The 18,980-nt window shown below is 45.9% G+C and overlaps 1 protein-coding gene and 1 long non-coding RNA gene across 2 annotated transcripts in view; one reads left to right on the top strand and one right to left on the bottom strand.

Annotated features, from left to right (window-relative positions):
- The window catches only part of LOC146172388 (solute carrier family 13 member 4-like), a 54,500-nt gene extending 39,451 nt beyond the window's left edge, over positions 1-15,049 (bottom strand). The window contains exons 1-2 of the mRNA XM_084585764.1: positions 14,930-15,049; positions 11,529-11,880 (exon numbers count right to left, since the gene is read on the bottom strand). Coding sequence (XP_084441890.1) covers positions 11,529-11,880; positions 14,930-15,049 — 472 coding nt within the window. The remainder of the gene's footprint in view (positions 1-11,528; positions 11,881-14,929) is intronic.
- On the top strand, positions 821-2,972 carry LOC146172389 (uncharacterized). The gene is made up of 3 exons (XR_014702535.1): positions 821-1,083; positions 1,166-1,326; positions 2,864-2,972. It is a non-coding gene; the product is annotated as an uncharacterized LOC146172389 (long non-coding RNA).
- Positions 15,050-18,980: the final 3,931 nt, after the last annotated feature.

Here is an 18,980-nt window from a genome sequence, read left to right as displayed (position 1 = left end):
CGGCGCTGCTGTCCATGTGAAAGGGTACGGTGCCATTGCATGGCGAAGTTATGGCGGATTAACTCGCAAACATGAATAAGGAGGCACTAGGCCGCGTGACATCAATAAGTGCTGGAGAGCTCGTAAACTGCGCCTGGCGTGGAAATCGGCAGACGTCAGCTTTTTACCTGAATCATGTAAGGAGGTGAATATTAACAAGCTCCGTTCGATTTCGCTTACTTCGTGTGTACCGGAGAGCTGATGGAGAGAGCAGTGCGTCGAAGGTTTTCGGAGTACCTGAAGGAAAACGATTACATGCTCCACACCGTGTTTGGCTTCAGGCAGCACTTAACTTTGCAGGACGTGCCGCTGCATCTCAAGACAGAAGTCATTGAGCCGCACAGCAAACACAGTAGTAAAACCCTCTTTGCCTTGGATGTCAAAAGAGTTTTTGAAGCACTCTAGAGTCCGAAACAACCTGCAGAAGATGCAGTGTGGGGAAAGCAACTTTTTAATACATCAAAGACTTCTTAAAGGGGTCGTGAAACGTTTTCCGGAAATTTTGCACGGCTTAGTTAAATGGAATCCTTGTCCTGCATCATATAATATACCTCGATTCGTTTCATCGCCCGCGTTGATTTAATAGCGACAAAAACAGAATTTCGGTTTCCTAGCGCGCGTCCTCCTCAACTCAACAGATACGTCATAGCGCTAAGCCAACGAGAAGCTCCCGTTGCCGGAGCCTGCTGAGCCAAAGTTGACCAAGCTCGGTGTATTTTAGATGTTCTAATTGTGCCCTACTCTACGCTCACACAGGGTTTTTTAATATGGCCGACGCCTAGGTTCCTCCGTGGGTTCCAGCGTCGCTGTGCTGCTATAGTGAACTAGAATATAGTCGCTACTGTTAAAACATGGTTACATCGTGGGCTTTGAGCCTTACGCCGATGCAACTTTTCGGGTGCCAGGTCGGCGAAGATGGACCCTGCGAGCGACCGGTACAGTAACACTTGTGTCGAGAGGCCGCGGTAACCGCGGCACAACTCCGGCTTGCAGAAGCCCCGACCGTCAGCCTCCCGATCCCAGCCGTTTCGGAACTACGCATTGGTATGCATGTCCGAGTCTTGTAGCCTAGCCTACGTTTGACCGTTGCGAGAGTGCGCAATCGCTAACCGAAGCTTTCGAACAGGTGCAGCTGCGGGCGGTGCGTGCCGATGCCGACTGCTCTTGAGAGCATCTGGCGAGATCCCGGCGGCGACTACGTAGTTGAAGCAGCCGTCTGGGTGTTACAGATCATCCGCATTTACTCCAAATGCTTCTTGATCATGGACTGCTAGTCGAGAACACAAGGTAAGAACCTTGAGCGAAAGGCGACATAACTTGAACAAGCGGCACCTGTTTTTCATTTTCTCGAGCAAGAAATGCTGTAATGAAATCTATTGCGGAAGGCAGTGTTAATAAAATAAAGCTTCCCCTTTAACGTTACTTACCTGCGATCATCTACACTGTCTACAGTGTTGATATTGCGCCACGTTAGCGCGAACACATCGCTGGTTTTCATATTTTTCTTGTTTTCGTAGAAGCGCATGAGCAAGACGTTTCACCATGCAAATTACTGGTTTGCTTAATTCCATGCACGAGTAAATGAGAAAACACGCATCATCTGATAATGTGAACTTGCTAAATGGAAAGGGCATGCACACTGATGTGAAGTAACGGGGGGGGGGGGGGGGATGCTGTCCGGACACATTTGCTTGTTTTATTAGCCAGGTATGACCTTCAGCAAGTGCAGCACTTCAAAACATAAATAAATAAGGAATGCCACAAGAAATGCAGTAAATAAGTACAAAAGCAATCTCATTTCGGAGGACTCTGTGCTAAGTGAAATTGCATGCAGTGAAGTAGCCTGTCTCCTGCGGAAGCCGTGGGAAAATGCACTAAAAAACGACACAGAAGAGAAAAACACACAGAGCAGGACTGGCTTCTGCAGACGATCACTAACTAGCCCGACAACTCTTGTTATAGCCTGTCCCCACTTGCTGCCAGAACAATCGCCATACCAGCACTCAAAGTTTTATTTGCTAGTTTTTTTTTTTTTACCCACTTGCATTAGGTGAGTGTTGTATAGTTTGCAAATATAATTTAAAAAATTGACTTCACTGATACCATCATCAACACCTGCACACAGTAAACCTCTCCAAAATGCTTTGACACTGACATTTTACATGTGCTGAAATGTAACAACCAAAAAAAAAAAGAAAGACGTTCTCCCAAAGGCCAGTACACCGAAACTTCCACAGTTTGAGTAAGTGTTGGAAATTTTACAGTTAGCAAATGAAGTTATAGAGTAGTTTTGCGGCACTTGCAGAAAGTTTGGCATGTGCCGTGTTGTGGGAAAACAACTGAGAGCTGTTGACAGAAGTGCACTTGTAGTTTATGGCTCCTTCGAATAGAATGACTCCATGCACAGAGCTGCTTAATACATAAGTCGCATACTTAACATCTTCGTGCTATGCGGATGATATCAGCGTGGACATTGACGTCGGCCACAACACTAGTATAGAGGGTGTAAGACGACTACCAGGTTTTGTCAGTCAAAAGCTGCATTGCCTTCAGGCATTATTTTGCTGCAGTAACAAATTGTGATTGCACTAGAGTTCTAATATTGGGTGGGTCTCATTCTCTCTCAATCATCTGCAGCAGAATTCAAAGTTTGCCATACTTCCAGGGAGAATAAATTGACAGTGAAAGTTACACTGTACAGCTTCTGTTAGACGGGAATTAATTGTACAGATGCATGAATAACTTTCAAATTTGTAAAAGACCTAAATCATATTTTCATTTTGCTATGCTGAAAAGTGAATATTGCTTTTTCTCTTGTCAACAGGAGGCACCACTACATCTGCTACAGCCAGCTTGCGCACTGGCTTTGGGGATGCCTCGACAGACATCACAGTAAAGTCCTCCCTATTTGTAATGCAAGCCAAATAAGGAAAAAGTTTCCATCTGACAGTTACACTGGTTTCCAGTTTGTGCAAGGTTTGTAGAGTCATCACCTTATTCATTCTGAAACAAGCCGGAAAATATGAGAAGAGAGAATTGCAAGACAGCTGGACTAATAACTGGAATTTTACTAAAGGATAGAGGCAAAAGAAGACTTGCACAGAGATGCACATGTAAAAAAGGCCCCAAAAGGCTGCTGACCGATTTCTTAGCCACACACACGTCCTTAGCCTTTGCAGTATAGTGTGCCTTTGGACTTGGATCTGTGGCTTCCCTTTTGTAACGAGTGGTTCTTGACCATAAGGAATTTGCTTTCTTTAGATTTTGATTTTTTACACCCTTTCTGCTTTCCACGCTTTCACTGCTTTGGGGGTTTTTCGTGCACGTGAATTTCTGTGCGAATCTTCTTTTGCCTCTTTCCTTCAGTAACATTTCAGTTTTTAGTCAAACTTTGTCTTGTGCTCCTCTCACGTGTTTCGTCTTCTGGCTGGTTTTAAGATGAATCAGTACCAACTCATCCAGTTGTTAGTCTTGTTGATATCACTAGCCTGACTGCACCCACTGCTGGACAAATGCTTCTCCCATATCCATCCGAATAACCCGATCCTGTGCCAGGTGCATGATTCTCGCAAACTTCCTAATTTCATCTGCTTGCCCGAGTTTCTGCCGCCCCCTGCTAAACTTGCCTTCCCTTGGAATCTAAAAGACATATATAGGCTCACTTAGAATGAATTTTGTGTACTCACTCCCTTCCTTTACCTTTGACGGGTAGAATTTTTCTTCTTTTGGAACTGACCGCAGATACATCAGCTGCATCCATATGATCCCCGCAGACTTCCTAATCTCATCTGTCTGCCCGAATTTCTGCCGCCCCCTGCTACGCTTGCCTTCACCTGGAATCTACAAGACATATATAGGCTCACTTCGAATGAATTTTGTGTACTCACTCCCCACCTATACCTTTGATGGGTGAAATTGTTTTTAGCACTGACCGCAAATGCATCATAATTGTGCAGTTGTGTATATACCTGCTTGTATAGATGTCTCTCCCATATCTATCCAAATAACCCGATCCTCTGTCAGCTGCATCCATCTGATCCTCGCAAACTTTTTATCTGCCTGCCTAAGTTTCTGCTGCCCCCTGCTATACTTGCCTTCCCTTGGAATCTAGGCTCACTTAGAATGAATTTTGTGTACTCAATCTCTAACTATACCTTTGTCGGATGCATTTTTTTTTATTTAGCACTGACCTCAACACATCATGATTGTGAAGCTGTATATACACATTTGTATAATTAGGAGAGAGGAAGACAGCAAAGAAGCGTGAATAAAAGATGTCTTGCTCTAGGTCAACTTCCTTCTAGCCTAAAAATTTTGTATGCACTGATGAACCTGCGGCCAACCAATAAATTATTTTGAAAGCAACATGTCTCTAACACTCATTTGGTAACATTAGATAATGCCCAAATGTACTACAAAGTGGTGGTCCTTGTGGCACTGACAAACCTAGATTTTCTAGTTGCCGCGTTCACCTTTACACGGCCTCGAAAAATAGTGGCTCATGGGGAATAGAAAAATCAAACTGTTTTCTGCAAAAGCTGCTTTAAAAGGTGGCCACTGTTTCCAGCATTTTGCAGTCTCATTCAGAAGCAAGCCAGCATAATCTGCAATCTGTAGACATGCATACAATAATATGTGCCTTATACTTTGAAATGTACCAGACTTTAACCAGTCATAAAACAGCGTGCTGAAAAGGTATGTATAGTAAAGCCTCCTTCGTTGATGATACGTAGTTTGCATGAAAACATCTGCACTAGAACCTGCATGACGTTGAGTTAGTTGGCCTGCTGGTTGAATATGCCACCAAAATGCTGGTAATACAATGAACTTTGTCGGTGCTGGGGTCAAGTCTAGAAATATAAAGTTGGGATGATTTAATTGTGAAACCTTGCTGCTGAATTGACTGCAGGCTAGAATGTAACAGGATTAAAGGGCAGCTGTAGACGTAAGGGCAGTCCACATTGTCACGGCATCTTATACGTCCTAGTACACATATCTACATACCGTGCATGTTTTGCTAGTAAACAATGTAACCACAGATTTGTGAAGCTCCAAGAACGCTACACTGATGCTGTCTGAGTAGCTGCTTGTGTCGCTGAATATTGTGAAAGCCTTTTGATGGAACGAAAACTGCTTGGTGAATACTTATGCAGAGTGAGGTTGGTCAAGAGCGCAGGTGATATGTACACCCTCGCAATTTAACCATACAAGCACAGACTGTATGATACTCATACAAATTGAAAAATATAAGGGAAGGAATTGAACTGAAGACTTCGCGGTTCGACAGTCCAAACTTCTACATGTGCTTTGGGCTGTGTGTGCTAGCCCGCCTGCAATCTGATTGCCCGAGCCAGGAAAATGGTACCCACCCATATGAGCACCACTCCCAGTACTCTTTAACATGTAAATAGAAGCGCAGGTGCTTGGGATAAACCTTGGCTGCCGCAATGCACCTCAAACAATGGCATGTTAGCCAGAATAGCAGGTTGCTTGTTGGTTTTCCATCCTGAGGTAACAGCGCAAAATGTGGACGGGAGCACAAGACGAGAAGACGATGAGACATTGTGTCGTCTTCTCGTCTTGTGCTCCCATCCACGTTTTGCGCTGTTACTTCAGAATGCCACGTGCCTGCCCAATATCTACATAATTGTCACACGAACCACTTTGTGTGTATTTACGACTACTTGCACAACACCATTGCCACCCACTGATGATGAGCAGCTGAACAGCAGTTTTTCACGTACACTCCGCTGCCGTTAATTACAAATGCTATCACGCTACGACTTCCCATACCACCCCACCCAACCTCTGTGTATAATGACTCAACCTTTGGTGCGTTTGCATGTTCTTCGGATACTGGAGAAATCCAAGATATCAATTAGTAGATTCAAGCAACTTAATCTGACATACATCTGGTGAGAATATTACAACTCTACCCATGTATACACAGATCTGTATCACCGCAAGCGTCGCCTACAATTGTGGTGATGCCGCTCAGAACATGACTCATCTTTTTTTTAAGGGCATAATTCTCCACAAACCGCTGCTGAGCTTGTGGCCCCTTGGTAAGAGGCTTTCCACATCTGTGGGAAACCACTTTAGAAGTGGTGTGAATTCACAGTTTCAAAGCCTGCATTACAAATTTTTGGAAGTTTTCAACACCACACCCTTACCAGCCTTTGGCACTACACATCACTGAGTTCCTTATATCTACTTGTGCTCAAGGCCACAAGGTAGTGCTTTAGTGGATCCATACCCACTTGCCAATTATATGCCATTATGCATGCTTTCTCCATAGACTGCATCTAAATGTGGTTTCACACACAAATATTTATACTTAATTGGACAGGCGGACTGCCCGGAATGTTCCACATGTGACATTACGGAGACTCTGGAACGTGTACTAGTGGTGTGTCCCAGTATATGCGTGCAAAACAATAACTCGAGTTACTTCTTTGAAGTGTTTTGGCAACAGGCCTCTCTCAGAGGACTTATTGGCCGGTTGGCCAGAAATGGAAAGCTCTACAGGCAGTGCAGGCTTTCTGCTGCTTCTTGCATGACACAGGACTTGACTCGTGACTGTGGTGCAAGTTACTATTCCTGTATATATTTTAATCAAGTCACGACCCTCGTTGTTCTTCTCTTTCTGTAGCAGGTCAGATATTAAACTTTTAAGCCAATCTATCCGCCTTTCCAATCAATAACACTTGCGTGAATGCATTTCTCCTGGATGGTTGATCTGGTAATCACACCATCGTAATGCAAGGACATGGGGCGTATGAGCTTTTGAGGTGAACAATTTTTACCCTAGAAATGTCTTTTAAATGATGTGAAGGATTCTGAGCTCTGCTCAACATGATCCTCCTCTTTGGAGTCTTCATCAGGTTCTATGGGACTAGATGAGTGCTGTGGAAAGAACGTGATCGAAGTGGAACCAAGGGGCCTGTTCTGGGTGGTACGATATGCTGGTAGGGGCACCTGTTGTGCTGGCTTCACGGTATCGTCCAAAATAAAAAAAAAATCCAAAATGCGCATATTACTGCTATGAGGGCAATCTGGCAGGAAACAATCAAATAGAACTGGTGGCTTCCGCGAGTCGAGTAGTTCTCAAATAAGCATATCTGTAAGGCTACAAATCGCAACTACGTTTACTGCCTTTATCACGCGACCTACACTTTTTTTTGCCAATGCACTGGGCCAGCGGTTTTGCGTCGGTACGACGCATCGTTTGAGGTGAGCTTTCTTCGTTTCCGGTCCATGCCGAGGCTTCGAATGACGCCGAGGTTCATTTAGGACTTCCAGTAGAAAGTAGTACGAACACATGAACCCAATCGGTGTGCCAAAACTTCTGAAAGCGAACGTTACTTCCACTCGGAGAAGCCGTGCTGCAATCGATCGCGACGTACACGGTTGGCATAGCGAGCACTCAAACCCGCACAACACGCCTAAACCCAGAACCTAACGGTGACAGGAAAAATAGGCGAAGTCTGAGCACTGTAGACGTTGTAGGAAGTATGCTTCCTCTTTTTTTGAGAAAGGTTACGAGAGAGGCGTCGGGAAGGTGGGGGAGCAAAGCTGCGACAACGCGTAGGGTGAAAGGGCCACCCAAGTACATTGTAGCAACCTTTTTTTTTTTTTTCGGTTTCCGGCTTTCCGTGTAGTGCCATAGTTCAGGTCATCCGGCCGAAATAAAGGAAGCGAAGCTCGACACGCTATTCTCAGTGATGCAGCGCGGAGGCGAGCAACTAATATACGAGTACGCGCCGCGGCGCCCGCTCCTGAAACACTCCACCCACCACTCGGATTGAACACACTTGTCGATTTCTTTGCCCTGAAATCGTATTTAGATCGTATCTTTAATGACGCCAAGAATAATAAAAAAAAATTACAGCAGCGGCCGCACAACCAAGTTGTACCGGTGAGACTGCTCAAGACGTTGTGCTCCATCACGAATGTTCACAAAAAAAGAAAAAGAAAATAACAACAACAAATTAGATTGGAACCATTGTCATTTGGAGTACCCGGCGGAGCGAGGTATATTCGTCGTTACCGAAAATCTGAACTTGAGCGTCACCTCTCGCTCTGTTCCAGAGCGCAGCTAGAATCAGACACCACCCGTAAAGTGAGCTTTACCACCCGTCCTGCTCCGCCGTCGCCGCCGACCGCGCGTCACGTGACAGTATTGTTGAAGAAATGCGCTTGCGTGAGCGAATAATTGATATACTATATTTTTATTTGCGAACTTTAACAGCAACCTATTATTGTATGGGAAATAATGATTATGTCTGCGTTTCCAAACGGCTAAACATGACGTAGGCGAGTACTTCTAATTCCGGCCTACAGGGTCGCATGGTCGCTTCAGGAACGCAAAAATGCTTTGATTTCAGAATGGTATTATTAAATGCAGAAGCAATATTTCGACGAGATATTTTGGAATAGGCATACCTAATGTTTACTGAAGCAAGGAAAATTGCAACTGGGCTGCTACATTTTCGTTTCACGACCCCTTTAAAGTGTAGACAATTCCACACAAGGATGGAAGATGTGAGGTCCCAGCCATTACGGTTTGTAGGGCTTTAATGTCCCATTGCGACTCAAGCTATGAGAAACGCCGTAGGGGACATCTTCGAAAATCTCTACCACCTGGGGTTCTTTGACGTACACTTATATCGCACAGCACATGGTCGCCGCTCCGTTCGCTCCGTTTCGCCTCCATCGGAACGCAGTCGCCGGCGGTCGGGTCTGATCTCGGGTACTCCGGTACAGTAGTCGGGCGTCTTAACCACTGCGCCACCGCAGCGGGGCGATCCCGACCATTCTCTATGGCTACTACGTGTATGCTGCAAGAAGCAGTCCTCTCTCTTCTCTTCCTACCTTATTAGTTTGCCAGAACAACTTCATAGTACAGAATTAATTCGGCACGCCGTCTGTGGAGACGACACCACTATACGGGTAACCAGAGGAGGGCGGGGGATTGGCAGAGGTGATTCAAGAGGCTGCTTTGACGGTCGAGAAGTATGTGGAAGAGTGACGGCTGCGCTGCTCTCCGAAAAAAACGGAGCCCCGCCGTGGTGATGCAATGGTTAGGACGCCCGACTTCTGTGCCCAAGGATTCGGGACTGAATCTCGCCCGCGCCGGCCAGCCGCTTTTCGGTGGAGACGAAAAGCGAGGCGCCAGTGTACTTGGCGATGTCATGCACGTTAAAAAGCCCCAGGAGGTCTACATTTTCGGAGCCCGCCACTAGGCGTCTCTCATACCCTGAGTCGCTTTGGGACGTTAAACCCAATAAACCAAACCAAAATCGGAGCCTCTTGTCATGCGCAGGAGAGATGAAGCTCCTGTCGAAATGACGGTACAAGGTACTGTGATCCCTGAGGTGAAGAAAGCATTGATAGGGGCTACTAGATAACAGCAAAGATGCCAATGCAGGAATGATTACTAAGCTGCGCACAGAAAACAAGCAAGTAATGCTCATGATAGGCTGCATCACCCCTAAAAAGAGTGGAATGATCTAGAACGATATTCGTCCGTTGGTCCAATCATACATACTCAGCCCCAAACTACGTACGTGGCTCGGTACCTTCGGATGAGGAAGTGCAACCTAAAACACTTAGATGTCATAATTAGAACAATGTAAAAAAAAGGGGGCTGCGTCTGTCGATCAAGACATTTACAAAGCGCTTGCTACAATTTGGGGTGTACAACACGACGGACGAGCTGATAGTTCCCACCTATAGCCAATATGATAGATTGGTAGGCACGAAAGCTGGTGTAAGGTGCTGGAATACTGAAAATCAGCTGCCTACGAGGAAGCGAGACAAGATATCTCAAAGGAGTAGATCATTTGGGACTCTACTCCTCACTCTCCTGACTAAAAACATGGAGTTGGCACAACATCAAGCAAGGTAAAAGGTCAAAGTGATGGACCGGAGCTATACTCTCAACTGCAGGGGGCCTTGTCTGTGGATACTGCACGTACTGGAAGTCTCGACAATATCTGCGGTGCATCAGTGGCAGATAGTCAATGGAGTTTCTGTTAGGCGCGAGGAAAATGCATAATTTCAAAAGTTGCAATCACAATGAGCTTCGCATCCCAATTCCGAATATATAATTACGGATCACCTGACTGCATACAGAAATTATATGCGAGGTATAAGCGTGCCGCGAGAAAGCCAGATCCTGAAAGAAACAAGGTTAAGCTCTTAGTGCAAACAGCTTATGTGGGTACGACATCATTAAGGAGGGAAATGAGCCTTCGTATACGCCGCCGCTCTAGCTTTTCTCTCCCAGCGACCCTCCTCGTCCCTCTCTGAAGACTTTGATATACCGAGCCATTATTAATATATGCAGAGGTGTTATATATTTTGTGCTTATCACGACAAAAGTTCCCGGGCCCAGCCAAGGAATTAGACAAAGCAGAGCATCGTCATTTACGTAGAATACAAACCACGTCATTTAATAATCCAGCAAAGCTTCACGCTATCAAACCAGAAATCTTTTCAACTGGATTTAAATTTTGCGGACAGAAAGTAGATTTGTAACATGTGGTATGGGCCTGAGAGGCTAATAGTGTCTTAAACACTATAAAACAGCCAACGTGAGAAGAGTACAGGCCGGTGCTCGAGGAACAGCAAGCACTCGTGGAAATAGCCAGGGCGGCGGCCTCAGCCCGAGGACGCTTAGTCCTGGAGTGACGAAATACGATCAACCTTCCCGTATACTTTTTCTATAAATAAAACGCTCTCATCACCATTATCTTAGTGTTGGATATATTAAAATGGAGACATTACTTGGGGCAGCAAGAAGAAAAGTGAGCTTCTGCTCTCAAATATACGACAAACCATGGTATGCCCCACATTGTTGCAAACACGCAAACTTTCTTAGAAACTGGAGCGGCATTGTTGAGATTGCTTCCCTGTTGACATTTGTCAAGGTCATCTCCCTGATGGAGTGGCAGTATCAGGCAGATTTTGTCCGTTCTAACAATAGACAGAAGTGTCGGTATCCCGAGCCTACGTTGAAGGTTCTGCGCATTTTAAGCTCCGCTGACGTGATAGCTGGAAGTGACATAAGCCTGTCCAAGTTTTAGCTGTGGTGTAAAATTTTTGGAGCGTAAACAAACTATTACCAGTGGCCATGAATGCATTACCTTTGCGAAAGTATATAAACAGAATACTGCTCGTCCAGTTACCTCAGGCCATAGACAGGGCGGTAAGTGGATGCCATCAGAAGAAACGCCCCTCCAAAGATCGATCTCCATTATTTGGCGTTTTGCCTGCCCCAATTACTAAATAGCTAACTACGGTGGTTTTCATCATTAGTAGTTGAAAAATGTCGGTTCCTTCCTCGTAGGAAGCGAAGAAAACTTTCCCAGGTCCGTTCTAACGCATGCCGAGAAGCAGCCAGAGGAGATCAGCAGAGCGAAAAGGAATCAGTGGGTGAATTCGATGGTAAGCAAAGCGCCTGCAGCGGCTCACGTCCCACTCACTCCTGTCCTGTTCGACGCCTTCCAGCAGGGCTTCACGAACAGCCGGTTGTGCTGCCAGGGCAGGCATGCGCTCGGCCATCTTGCGGAGCAGCTCGCGCTGGTGCAGCGTCTGGATGCCCTCCTGCTGCAGCAGGTAAACCGCCTCGCGGACGAGCCGGAGCATGAGCAGCACCGCGACCGTCTCTTCCATGAGGAGCGACAGCAGGCAGCTTAGCGCCATGCAGGCGAGCTGCATATTTCGCAGTCGCGTGCCGCACGTCGTGAACACGAAGGCGGCGGCTCGATAGGCCAGCGTTGTGGAGTCGGTAGACTCCAGGGCCAGGACCATTGCTACCAGGTGCACGATCGAGACCTGCCGGCGAACCGGAAGCATCCGGATTCAGAAGCTATAGTGTCACGACAGCGCCTCGCTGTGAAACCCAGAGCCTGAAATTGTCGCTCGAACAGTGCCATGTATAACGGCCACGGCGAAACAGCAAGGTTCGCATATTTTATATAAACGAGGAAGTATAGGAGCGATAGAACAATTATAAAAAAGGAAACAGGGTTCTCGGCAGAACGGGATACAAAAGAACGAGGTTTGATATGAGGAACACAAATTCCGCTTTTGAATCGATTTAGTTACTTGTTCAGCGGTGAAAACAGCTACGAACAACTGTGTTGTAATGGCTTCTTTTCTTCCAAATTTCTGTTAAGTAGCTTAGCAGTATGTTGTAACTTGCAAAGCGATGATAAAATGTATTCAGACTGCTGTCGACCTGACATGCTTGCAATATGCGAATTAATTTTACTTATTGCGTATCCGAACAACTCAATGACCGCGTAAATAACTACGAAAGTTCGAAAATCGCTTGCCTTAACCACAATCTCGATGCGCGAACGTTCATGCATTTTGCCTTAGAAATGAGGCCGCCATGATTCCAACAGAGCCACTGACTTCGTGCTAGTGCTACTGCAAAAATACTATTCAGCATCAACAGCCACTTACTACAGCCGCCTACTACTCCTGGTACAGTAGATCTTGTAGGCCCACTACTGAATCACCAAAAGAAGGAAAGTCGCATGCTCACCGGCAAGTGATAATCCCAGGAGGTCAAGAACTCGAACTCCGCAAAGAAGAAAAGCGTCATCATGGCGGTAACTTGAGTTGGTAGCGCCTCCGTCAGGAGCAGCAGAGACACGAAAACTAGGCAATATGCACTGCGGGCGTCCTGTAAAATACCAAGGCAAAAGAGAGATCTTGCGCTGAGTATACAGTCTGAATGCAGTTGAGCACATCATCGCTCACATTTTATCCAGCATCGTTGGTGTCTCTTACAACCGTGTTGTGCCTTTAATGAATAGGTCCACTCGTTAATTCTGCCACTGGATTACTTCATCTTTTAACACCGAATTCGTTAAATGCTTAGATTCAAGAGAAACATATCCCACCGTCAGAGAAACTCAAGTACGTAACTTGACGATATCGATAAACAAAAAAAAAAAAGTCTTACCGATAAGCGGAATGCCATGGGGAGGGCCTACGCACACCGAGCACTCTTGAAGCTATTCGTCTTCCTGTTTCTATTTGGGGACGCCCAAGTCAGCCTCAAGTGAGAGCCAGGCGTCGGGCCATGCCAATAGAACCCACCCATGTGGCCAACGTTCTAGCATCATTTTATTTTCTATGGAGGCCTACGAAATTACCATGTGACGCTCCTTCCTGAGTGCTCTTTCCATCAGGGTTGCTGCGACTCCCACGGAGGCCTTGTGCTTGGAAGCAAATCAAAGCAAGGCACCAGTCAAGATCAGACCTTATACACCGAAGTGTGCAGTTCTCGGTAAATATATTTAGGGGTCGAAAAGTTTTACACGAAGAATACCATTTCCCTGAACTCACGTCGCTTTCTGTTCTCAACCCCGCGTGCGCCGAAGCTGTCCGTAAACTGTCTATTTCTGCGCTTTCAAGTAAGGGCCGCAGTCGAAGTCACAACAGGAGCTTACAGCGTCGGCGTCTGTTGCAAATGCCCACTTTGAATTCTTGTACGAAATAAATCAAAAGCCACAGAAATCAAGGGAAGTCTAGGGCATTGTTATTTTCTATGATTGTGATGGTATGAGAGTACAATCTTTGCAAGAAAAAGCTCTTCAAGGCTGCCGCGTTGGCCCTTCGGCAATGTTCTCAACATGGTTTGATTTGGTTTGTGGGGTTTACCGTTCCAAAGCGACTCAGGCTGTGAGAGACGCCGTAGTGGAAAACTCCGGAAAGTTCGACCACTTGGTGTCCTTTACGCGCACTGACATCGCACGCCATCCGGGCACCTGGTTTTTCGACTCCACCGAAAAGCGGCCGCCAAGGCCGGAATTCGATCTCGTATCCTTGGGAACAGTATAGTCGAGCACACTACCCACTGCGCCACCTGGGCGGGGTGTGTCCTCAACATGTAACTAGGTTTATGATATGACTTACACGTCCCCCACTACGGCCGAACGAGGCTCTGCGCAACAAGCTCGGGCTTAGCATTACACGTTACTCAAAACAACAACATGGAAAGCAGTTGGTAGAGTACGCGACATCGGGGGTTGTTAGTTCAGATTGTATTGGCGGCAAGAGACACTTTTTATTTTCCACCTTCTGTAAAACCTTGTATAAAACGATCGCGCATTTAAATAAATAAAACAAGACTTTCCTGTGTTACTAAGCGCCATGAAACCTAAGCAAAACACACAAAAAACTGCATGTGGTGTATGCGTGCCAGCGAGTCCAATTCTCATCCGTGTATGCTTACCAAACATGCGGCAAGCGAAATCGCAGGATAAATGGTGGCGCTATGCTAACAAGTACCCATTATTACGCCTCCAAATTCTGATCGAATCAAGACTGCAGCTCGATACCCGTCGCAATTTCAGTCATTGTCAGCGTTCCGGACAGTCACAGTATCAGGCGTGGCGTGTGAAGTGGAACTCGTTTCATATAAGATAAACGCCTCTACTCCTTCGATAGTAATTGCCATGGCTCCAGTTTCTAGCTATGACTGCCACTTGCTCTCCCGCCCAAAATCATTTATTCCATAAAGTGCATCGACATTGATTTTCGGGCCGGCGCTAGCTGACATGAAAGGACTCGGCAGGACGCGGCGAAATAATCGTCCAAATTATGTATTTCGAAGCCTAGGGAAATTTCACGGGTTGGTGGTTCATTCAGTGCTGCGAGATACCCAAAGCGCAGTTCTGAAGGAGGGATACCGGTCACCCTTAATATAAGAGATGCTTCCTCTCGCCTATTTTTTCACTGATTAGGTCAGGTACTGCACAATTCATGTGCACTAACGTTTTGGAGCCGCATTTGCACCATACATACTGAAGACCCGTGCATGCTTGAACATATCTGAAGCCCTAAATGGCCTCAGATGCGAGCTCACCTCGCTTTGATCGCATATGATGGCAAACAGTGCGCAGCAGGTGATAGCACCGATGATGAAGAGGAACTTGGGCATCTTCTGCTGCCCGCAGTGCTCGAAGTGACTGAAAAAGCCCATCATGCTGTCAGATGCGCTGGTACGAAGGGGAACTTTATGAATTCTTGGATGCATGACGCCCTCACGCTGCCAGCCGAAGTCAGCCAGGTTCAAAAACTTTGTTTTCTTCTTTTGAGTGACAGGCACGCGGCCGACATAGGGATAAGAAAAAATTAGAGCTTGGAATTCTTCACTAATCTTATTGTGTAAATGTTGTTATCATGCCACATGAATGTTGCTGACTCCAAGTCCTCCATCTCCTTCCTTCTTCCGAGGGATCAACGGAGCGTATTTTTAGAGAAGGGAACTATATAACAGCCATGCTCCTGTTTGTGAAGCCCAATTATAGATAGATAGATGAATTTATTGAAAGGAAAGGCAGAGAGGTGCCGGAATGATTAAAATCTAGCCTGCTACTCTGCACTGGGGAAGGTGAAAAGGAGAAGGAAGAGGATCATGATGGGTGACGATGTGGCAGAAGGCATATGAAATATATATACAGGCACGACAACTTGCTTTACAAGTGCGAATAAAGTCTGGTGGCGCACAAAAGACGGCAAAGAACCCGCACTGCCTTGAAACCCTTCCCCTTGTCCTGCCAAGCGCCGACAGCAGCTCCTCCGACAGATACCTCTTGTCCAAACGCTTCAAGGAAACGGCTAGCACATTTCTTTCACGCACATACAGTGGGCACACCAATAATATATGGTCCACAGTCTCGGGGATGCCATAAGTTGAGCATTCCGGAGAGGCCACCTGTGCAAAATAAATGCGATACCTACGCGTGAAAGCCACGTTTAAACGAAGTCTATGTAGCAAGCATGCATGATTGCGTGGAATTTCACGCGGAACATAAAATCACAATGTTCGATCGAGCCTTCTTATACGGATGTGTCGGGCGTCTAGCTGGGCCCAGTAAGCGTAAGCTGTCGCGGCTTTCTTCCTACAGTTTGTACGAAGACACGTCGTATCCGCTCTTGAAAAAGGCGCAGCTGTTTGGAGGCCATAGATGAGGACACTTTTTGCTTCAACATCGACCTGTTCATTTCAATGGAGCCCTTAGTGGGAAGGGATCCATCGAAACATCATCCTGTGACCTTGCAGTCGGGAAAATGTAAAGAGATTAATGATGTTTAGTGCCAGAGATAGGTAGGCGATGTGGCGTAAGAATTTCCCAAAATTTGCAGTGCAGTCTTTGAGTCCGTGAATATACACTATTTTTTGTCGTGGTTCCCTGCATATGCAGCGAATAGATTCCCAAAGGGCTACAAGTTCAGCAGCGGTTGGCATAGAATTATGTTCCAAAAGGAAATGGAGAGTCGTTTTCTGAGCAGGTATGACTACAGCTGCAGCGGATGCCCGAGCTGACTCAGATTCGTCAGCGTGAATATAACTATGATGTTCTGACCAGATGTGCGCCAGAGTAAGTTGAGCCCACTAAGTGGCACCATTGATTTCTTTAGGATTAATGATGAGGGAAGAAAATCGTGCTGGTTTGTCACACCTAAAGAGTGCTTATAGTGCATTATTGGTGGTCTTTAAAGCTAAATGCTCACTTTCATTCTTGTTGCCCGCAAGTAATGCCTTCATTTTAATATACCCCACTCTGATATGATGGTTCCCGCCTTCAAGCTAAGCTGGCTGCTACGAGAGACCCTACTTCTGCACAGGCATGCACACGACTGAATTATTTTACTGATGAGGCTCACAGATACACGACCTCTCGCCTCGCGATGCTGATGGCGTGCATGGTGCGAATAATTTTCAGCTCAATCGTCGAATGCCTCACTCTGGCGAACGTTTACAATGGAACAACTCATTTTTTTTACGATGAAGCTACTGAATTTGTTTCTCTACTTCTTTTATTTCTTTTTTTCTTTTTCTTTTTGTCATGCCCAATGTGAATTTCATGTTTTGGACTGTTTGTGTTTACGGTTTTAGAATGTAATTAGTAAATTGTTTGATTTTTTCTTTCTTTTTAATGTCCAATGTGAATTTCATGTTTTCGACTGTTTATCAACCTACTATATAATGATTGTTGGTGATGTACTCCTGCTGCTATGTTTCTTTTTGTGTGCTACTGCCATGTAGTGGTTTCTTGGGCCTTAGACAAGCTTCTTGAAGAGCTTTTAGCCCAGGAGACCATCCAGCTTGTTTTCTGGAAAAATAAAATACATCGATTGATTGATGTAATATGGTCGCCGTTCTGTTGACGCAGCAGCAAGCGCATGCTTTGCATCTAAGTTGTCGTCGGATCATTTCGCCAAAGCAGCAGCAGGAAAAATTTTCCGAAAGTACGATTTTTGCCTACTTCAGCTGCTAGTTTTAATTTGGCAGGCATCTCAGCACATTCATATAAACTTCTATCTGCTGCCGGCGCCTACGGAATCGCGAGTCCGTTCTCTATGCCTAAGTTGTTGGCTGCAATAGATGATGCGAAACGTTAAACAACGCCTTGCCCGGACAATATTCAGTATGAGGTTTACCTGCACTACCTCAATTACTAGACACCAAAAACGAAGTACGGTTGGAAGGTGTCATGCCCGAGAGCAGGAAATCCGCTGTCGTAACATCCCAAAGCCAGGAAAGCTTCCAACGGACCTTGAGAACTTACGACCTATCACTTTAACATCAACAATGTGCAAGCTGGCAGAGAAAATGCTATCTCGGGTTGGCTGTCTTGACATCCGCAGTTCTGACATCTGCCCGCAGCCGCAATGTGCGCACCGTTTTAGCAATAAACAATGAAATGGCATACGACATCAGTCATACTGTCATCCTTAACTCGACTGACAAGCTTAAAGTCCCTCTGAGAGTGCGCAGCATGTCGAATCATTTTTGAAAGGGAGAAAGTTTGCAAAACCCCACAGTGGTGAAGCGGTTGATTCATTTCTTTCGCTACACGGCTTGTCCCAGGTATTGGTATTGTCACCGAAGTTATTATTTAATAGTAGTTTCCTCTCGCTGGGGGGGGGGGGAGGGGGGAATGGCGCTTGCATGCAATCCCTGAAATTAGGTTTGTGGAATACGCAGATGATATCACAGTGTGGAGTACTCACCAAGACATGCTCACTCAGGAGGCCGTCCTGCAATCAGCCGTGGATATTACTTCTGATTACGTTTCATCAGTCGGCCTTAAGAGTTTTATAGTTTCATGATTAAAACTACGGCACGTCGATAGCCAACCGCTCGGGTCGCCGTAAAATTGTAATAAATCCAATTCGTCTCTGTCGGTCAGGCACCCCACTACAAGTAAGTCCGAGTGTAAAAATTGACGGTTTGACGGTTCACCAATCAGGGTCAGCGACTGCTTGGTTTTCTCCGGCGAAAAAGAAAGCTCTTCAGAATTTAGTTTGGATTAGAAAAATTGTGCTCCCAAGACGGGTGGCGCTGGCTTGCCTGTTGCACGCCAATTGCTTTTTTTTTATGAACAATATTTACTGTCTCAGAGCGTCAGAGGGTTATGTAACGAAGGTTGATGAAATGATTACATAATTGTAAAGAGGTTTGCTGCTTTTATGAAGGGCAGTTCTTCAGCCACGCATTGTTTATCAAGCTCAGTTTCAACATATTCAAAAGCACAATAGGATCGCCTTGAAGCAGTGAACCGAGAGGCTATGAGGACCATCACATACTTCCAACGCATCGCACCGCTCGTGAATTTACAAGAAAATGTGCCGGTCAACAACATCGATGAGCTGGTGCAGCAGCACCGTGATGCTCGCAGACTTTAGTCCAGTCTATCGCACTACCCACAAGCACTGATGGCTTATGCAACTACACATGATATTCTTCAGCCACCAGCACCAGCTCTTCCTCCCTAGAAGTTTGTAGAGCTAAGCGAAAATAAGCCAACAGAAAATCGCAGGTCAAAGTATGCCAACTCAGAATCGTCGTTTCGGCAGAGAGTGGAAGTGCAAGAGGCGGCTCACGTATACCTCAAGGATTCATTGTA

Source organism: Amblyomma maculatum, unplaced genomic scaffold, assembly GCF_055883805.1.
Source record: "Amblyomma maculatum isolate TAMU_Amacu unplaced genomic scaffold, ASM5588380v1 scaffold_13, whole genome shotgun sequence".
NCBI lineage: Eukaryota > Metazoa > Arthropoda > Arachnida > Ixodida > Ixodidae > Amblyomma > Amblyomma maculatum.
Note: the sequence above shows the minus strand (reverse complement) of the source record. Positions and strands in the feature narration are given on the sequence as shown.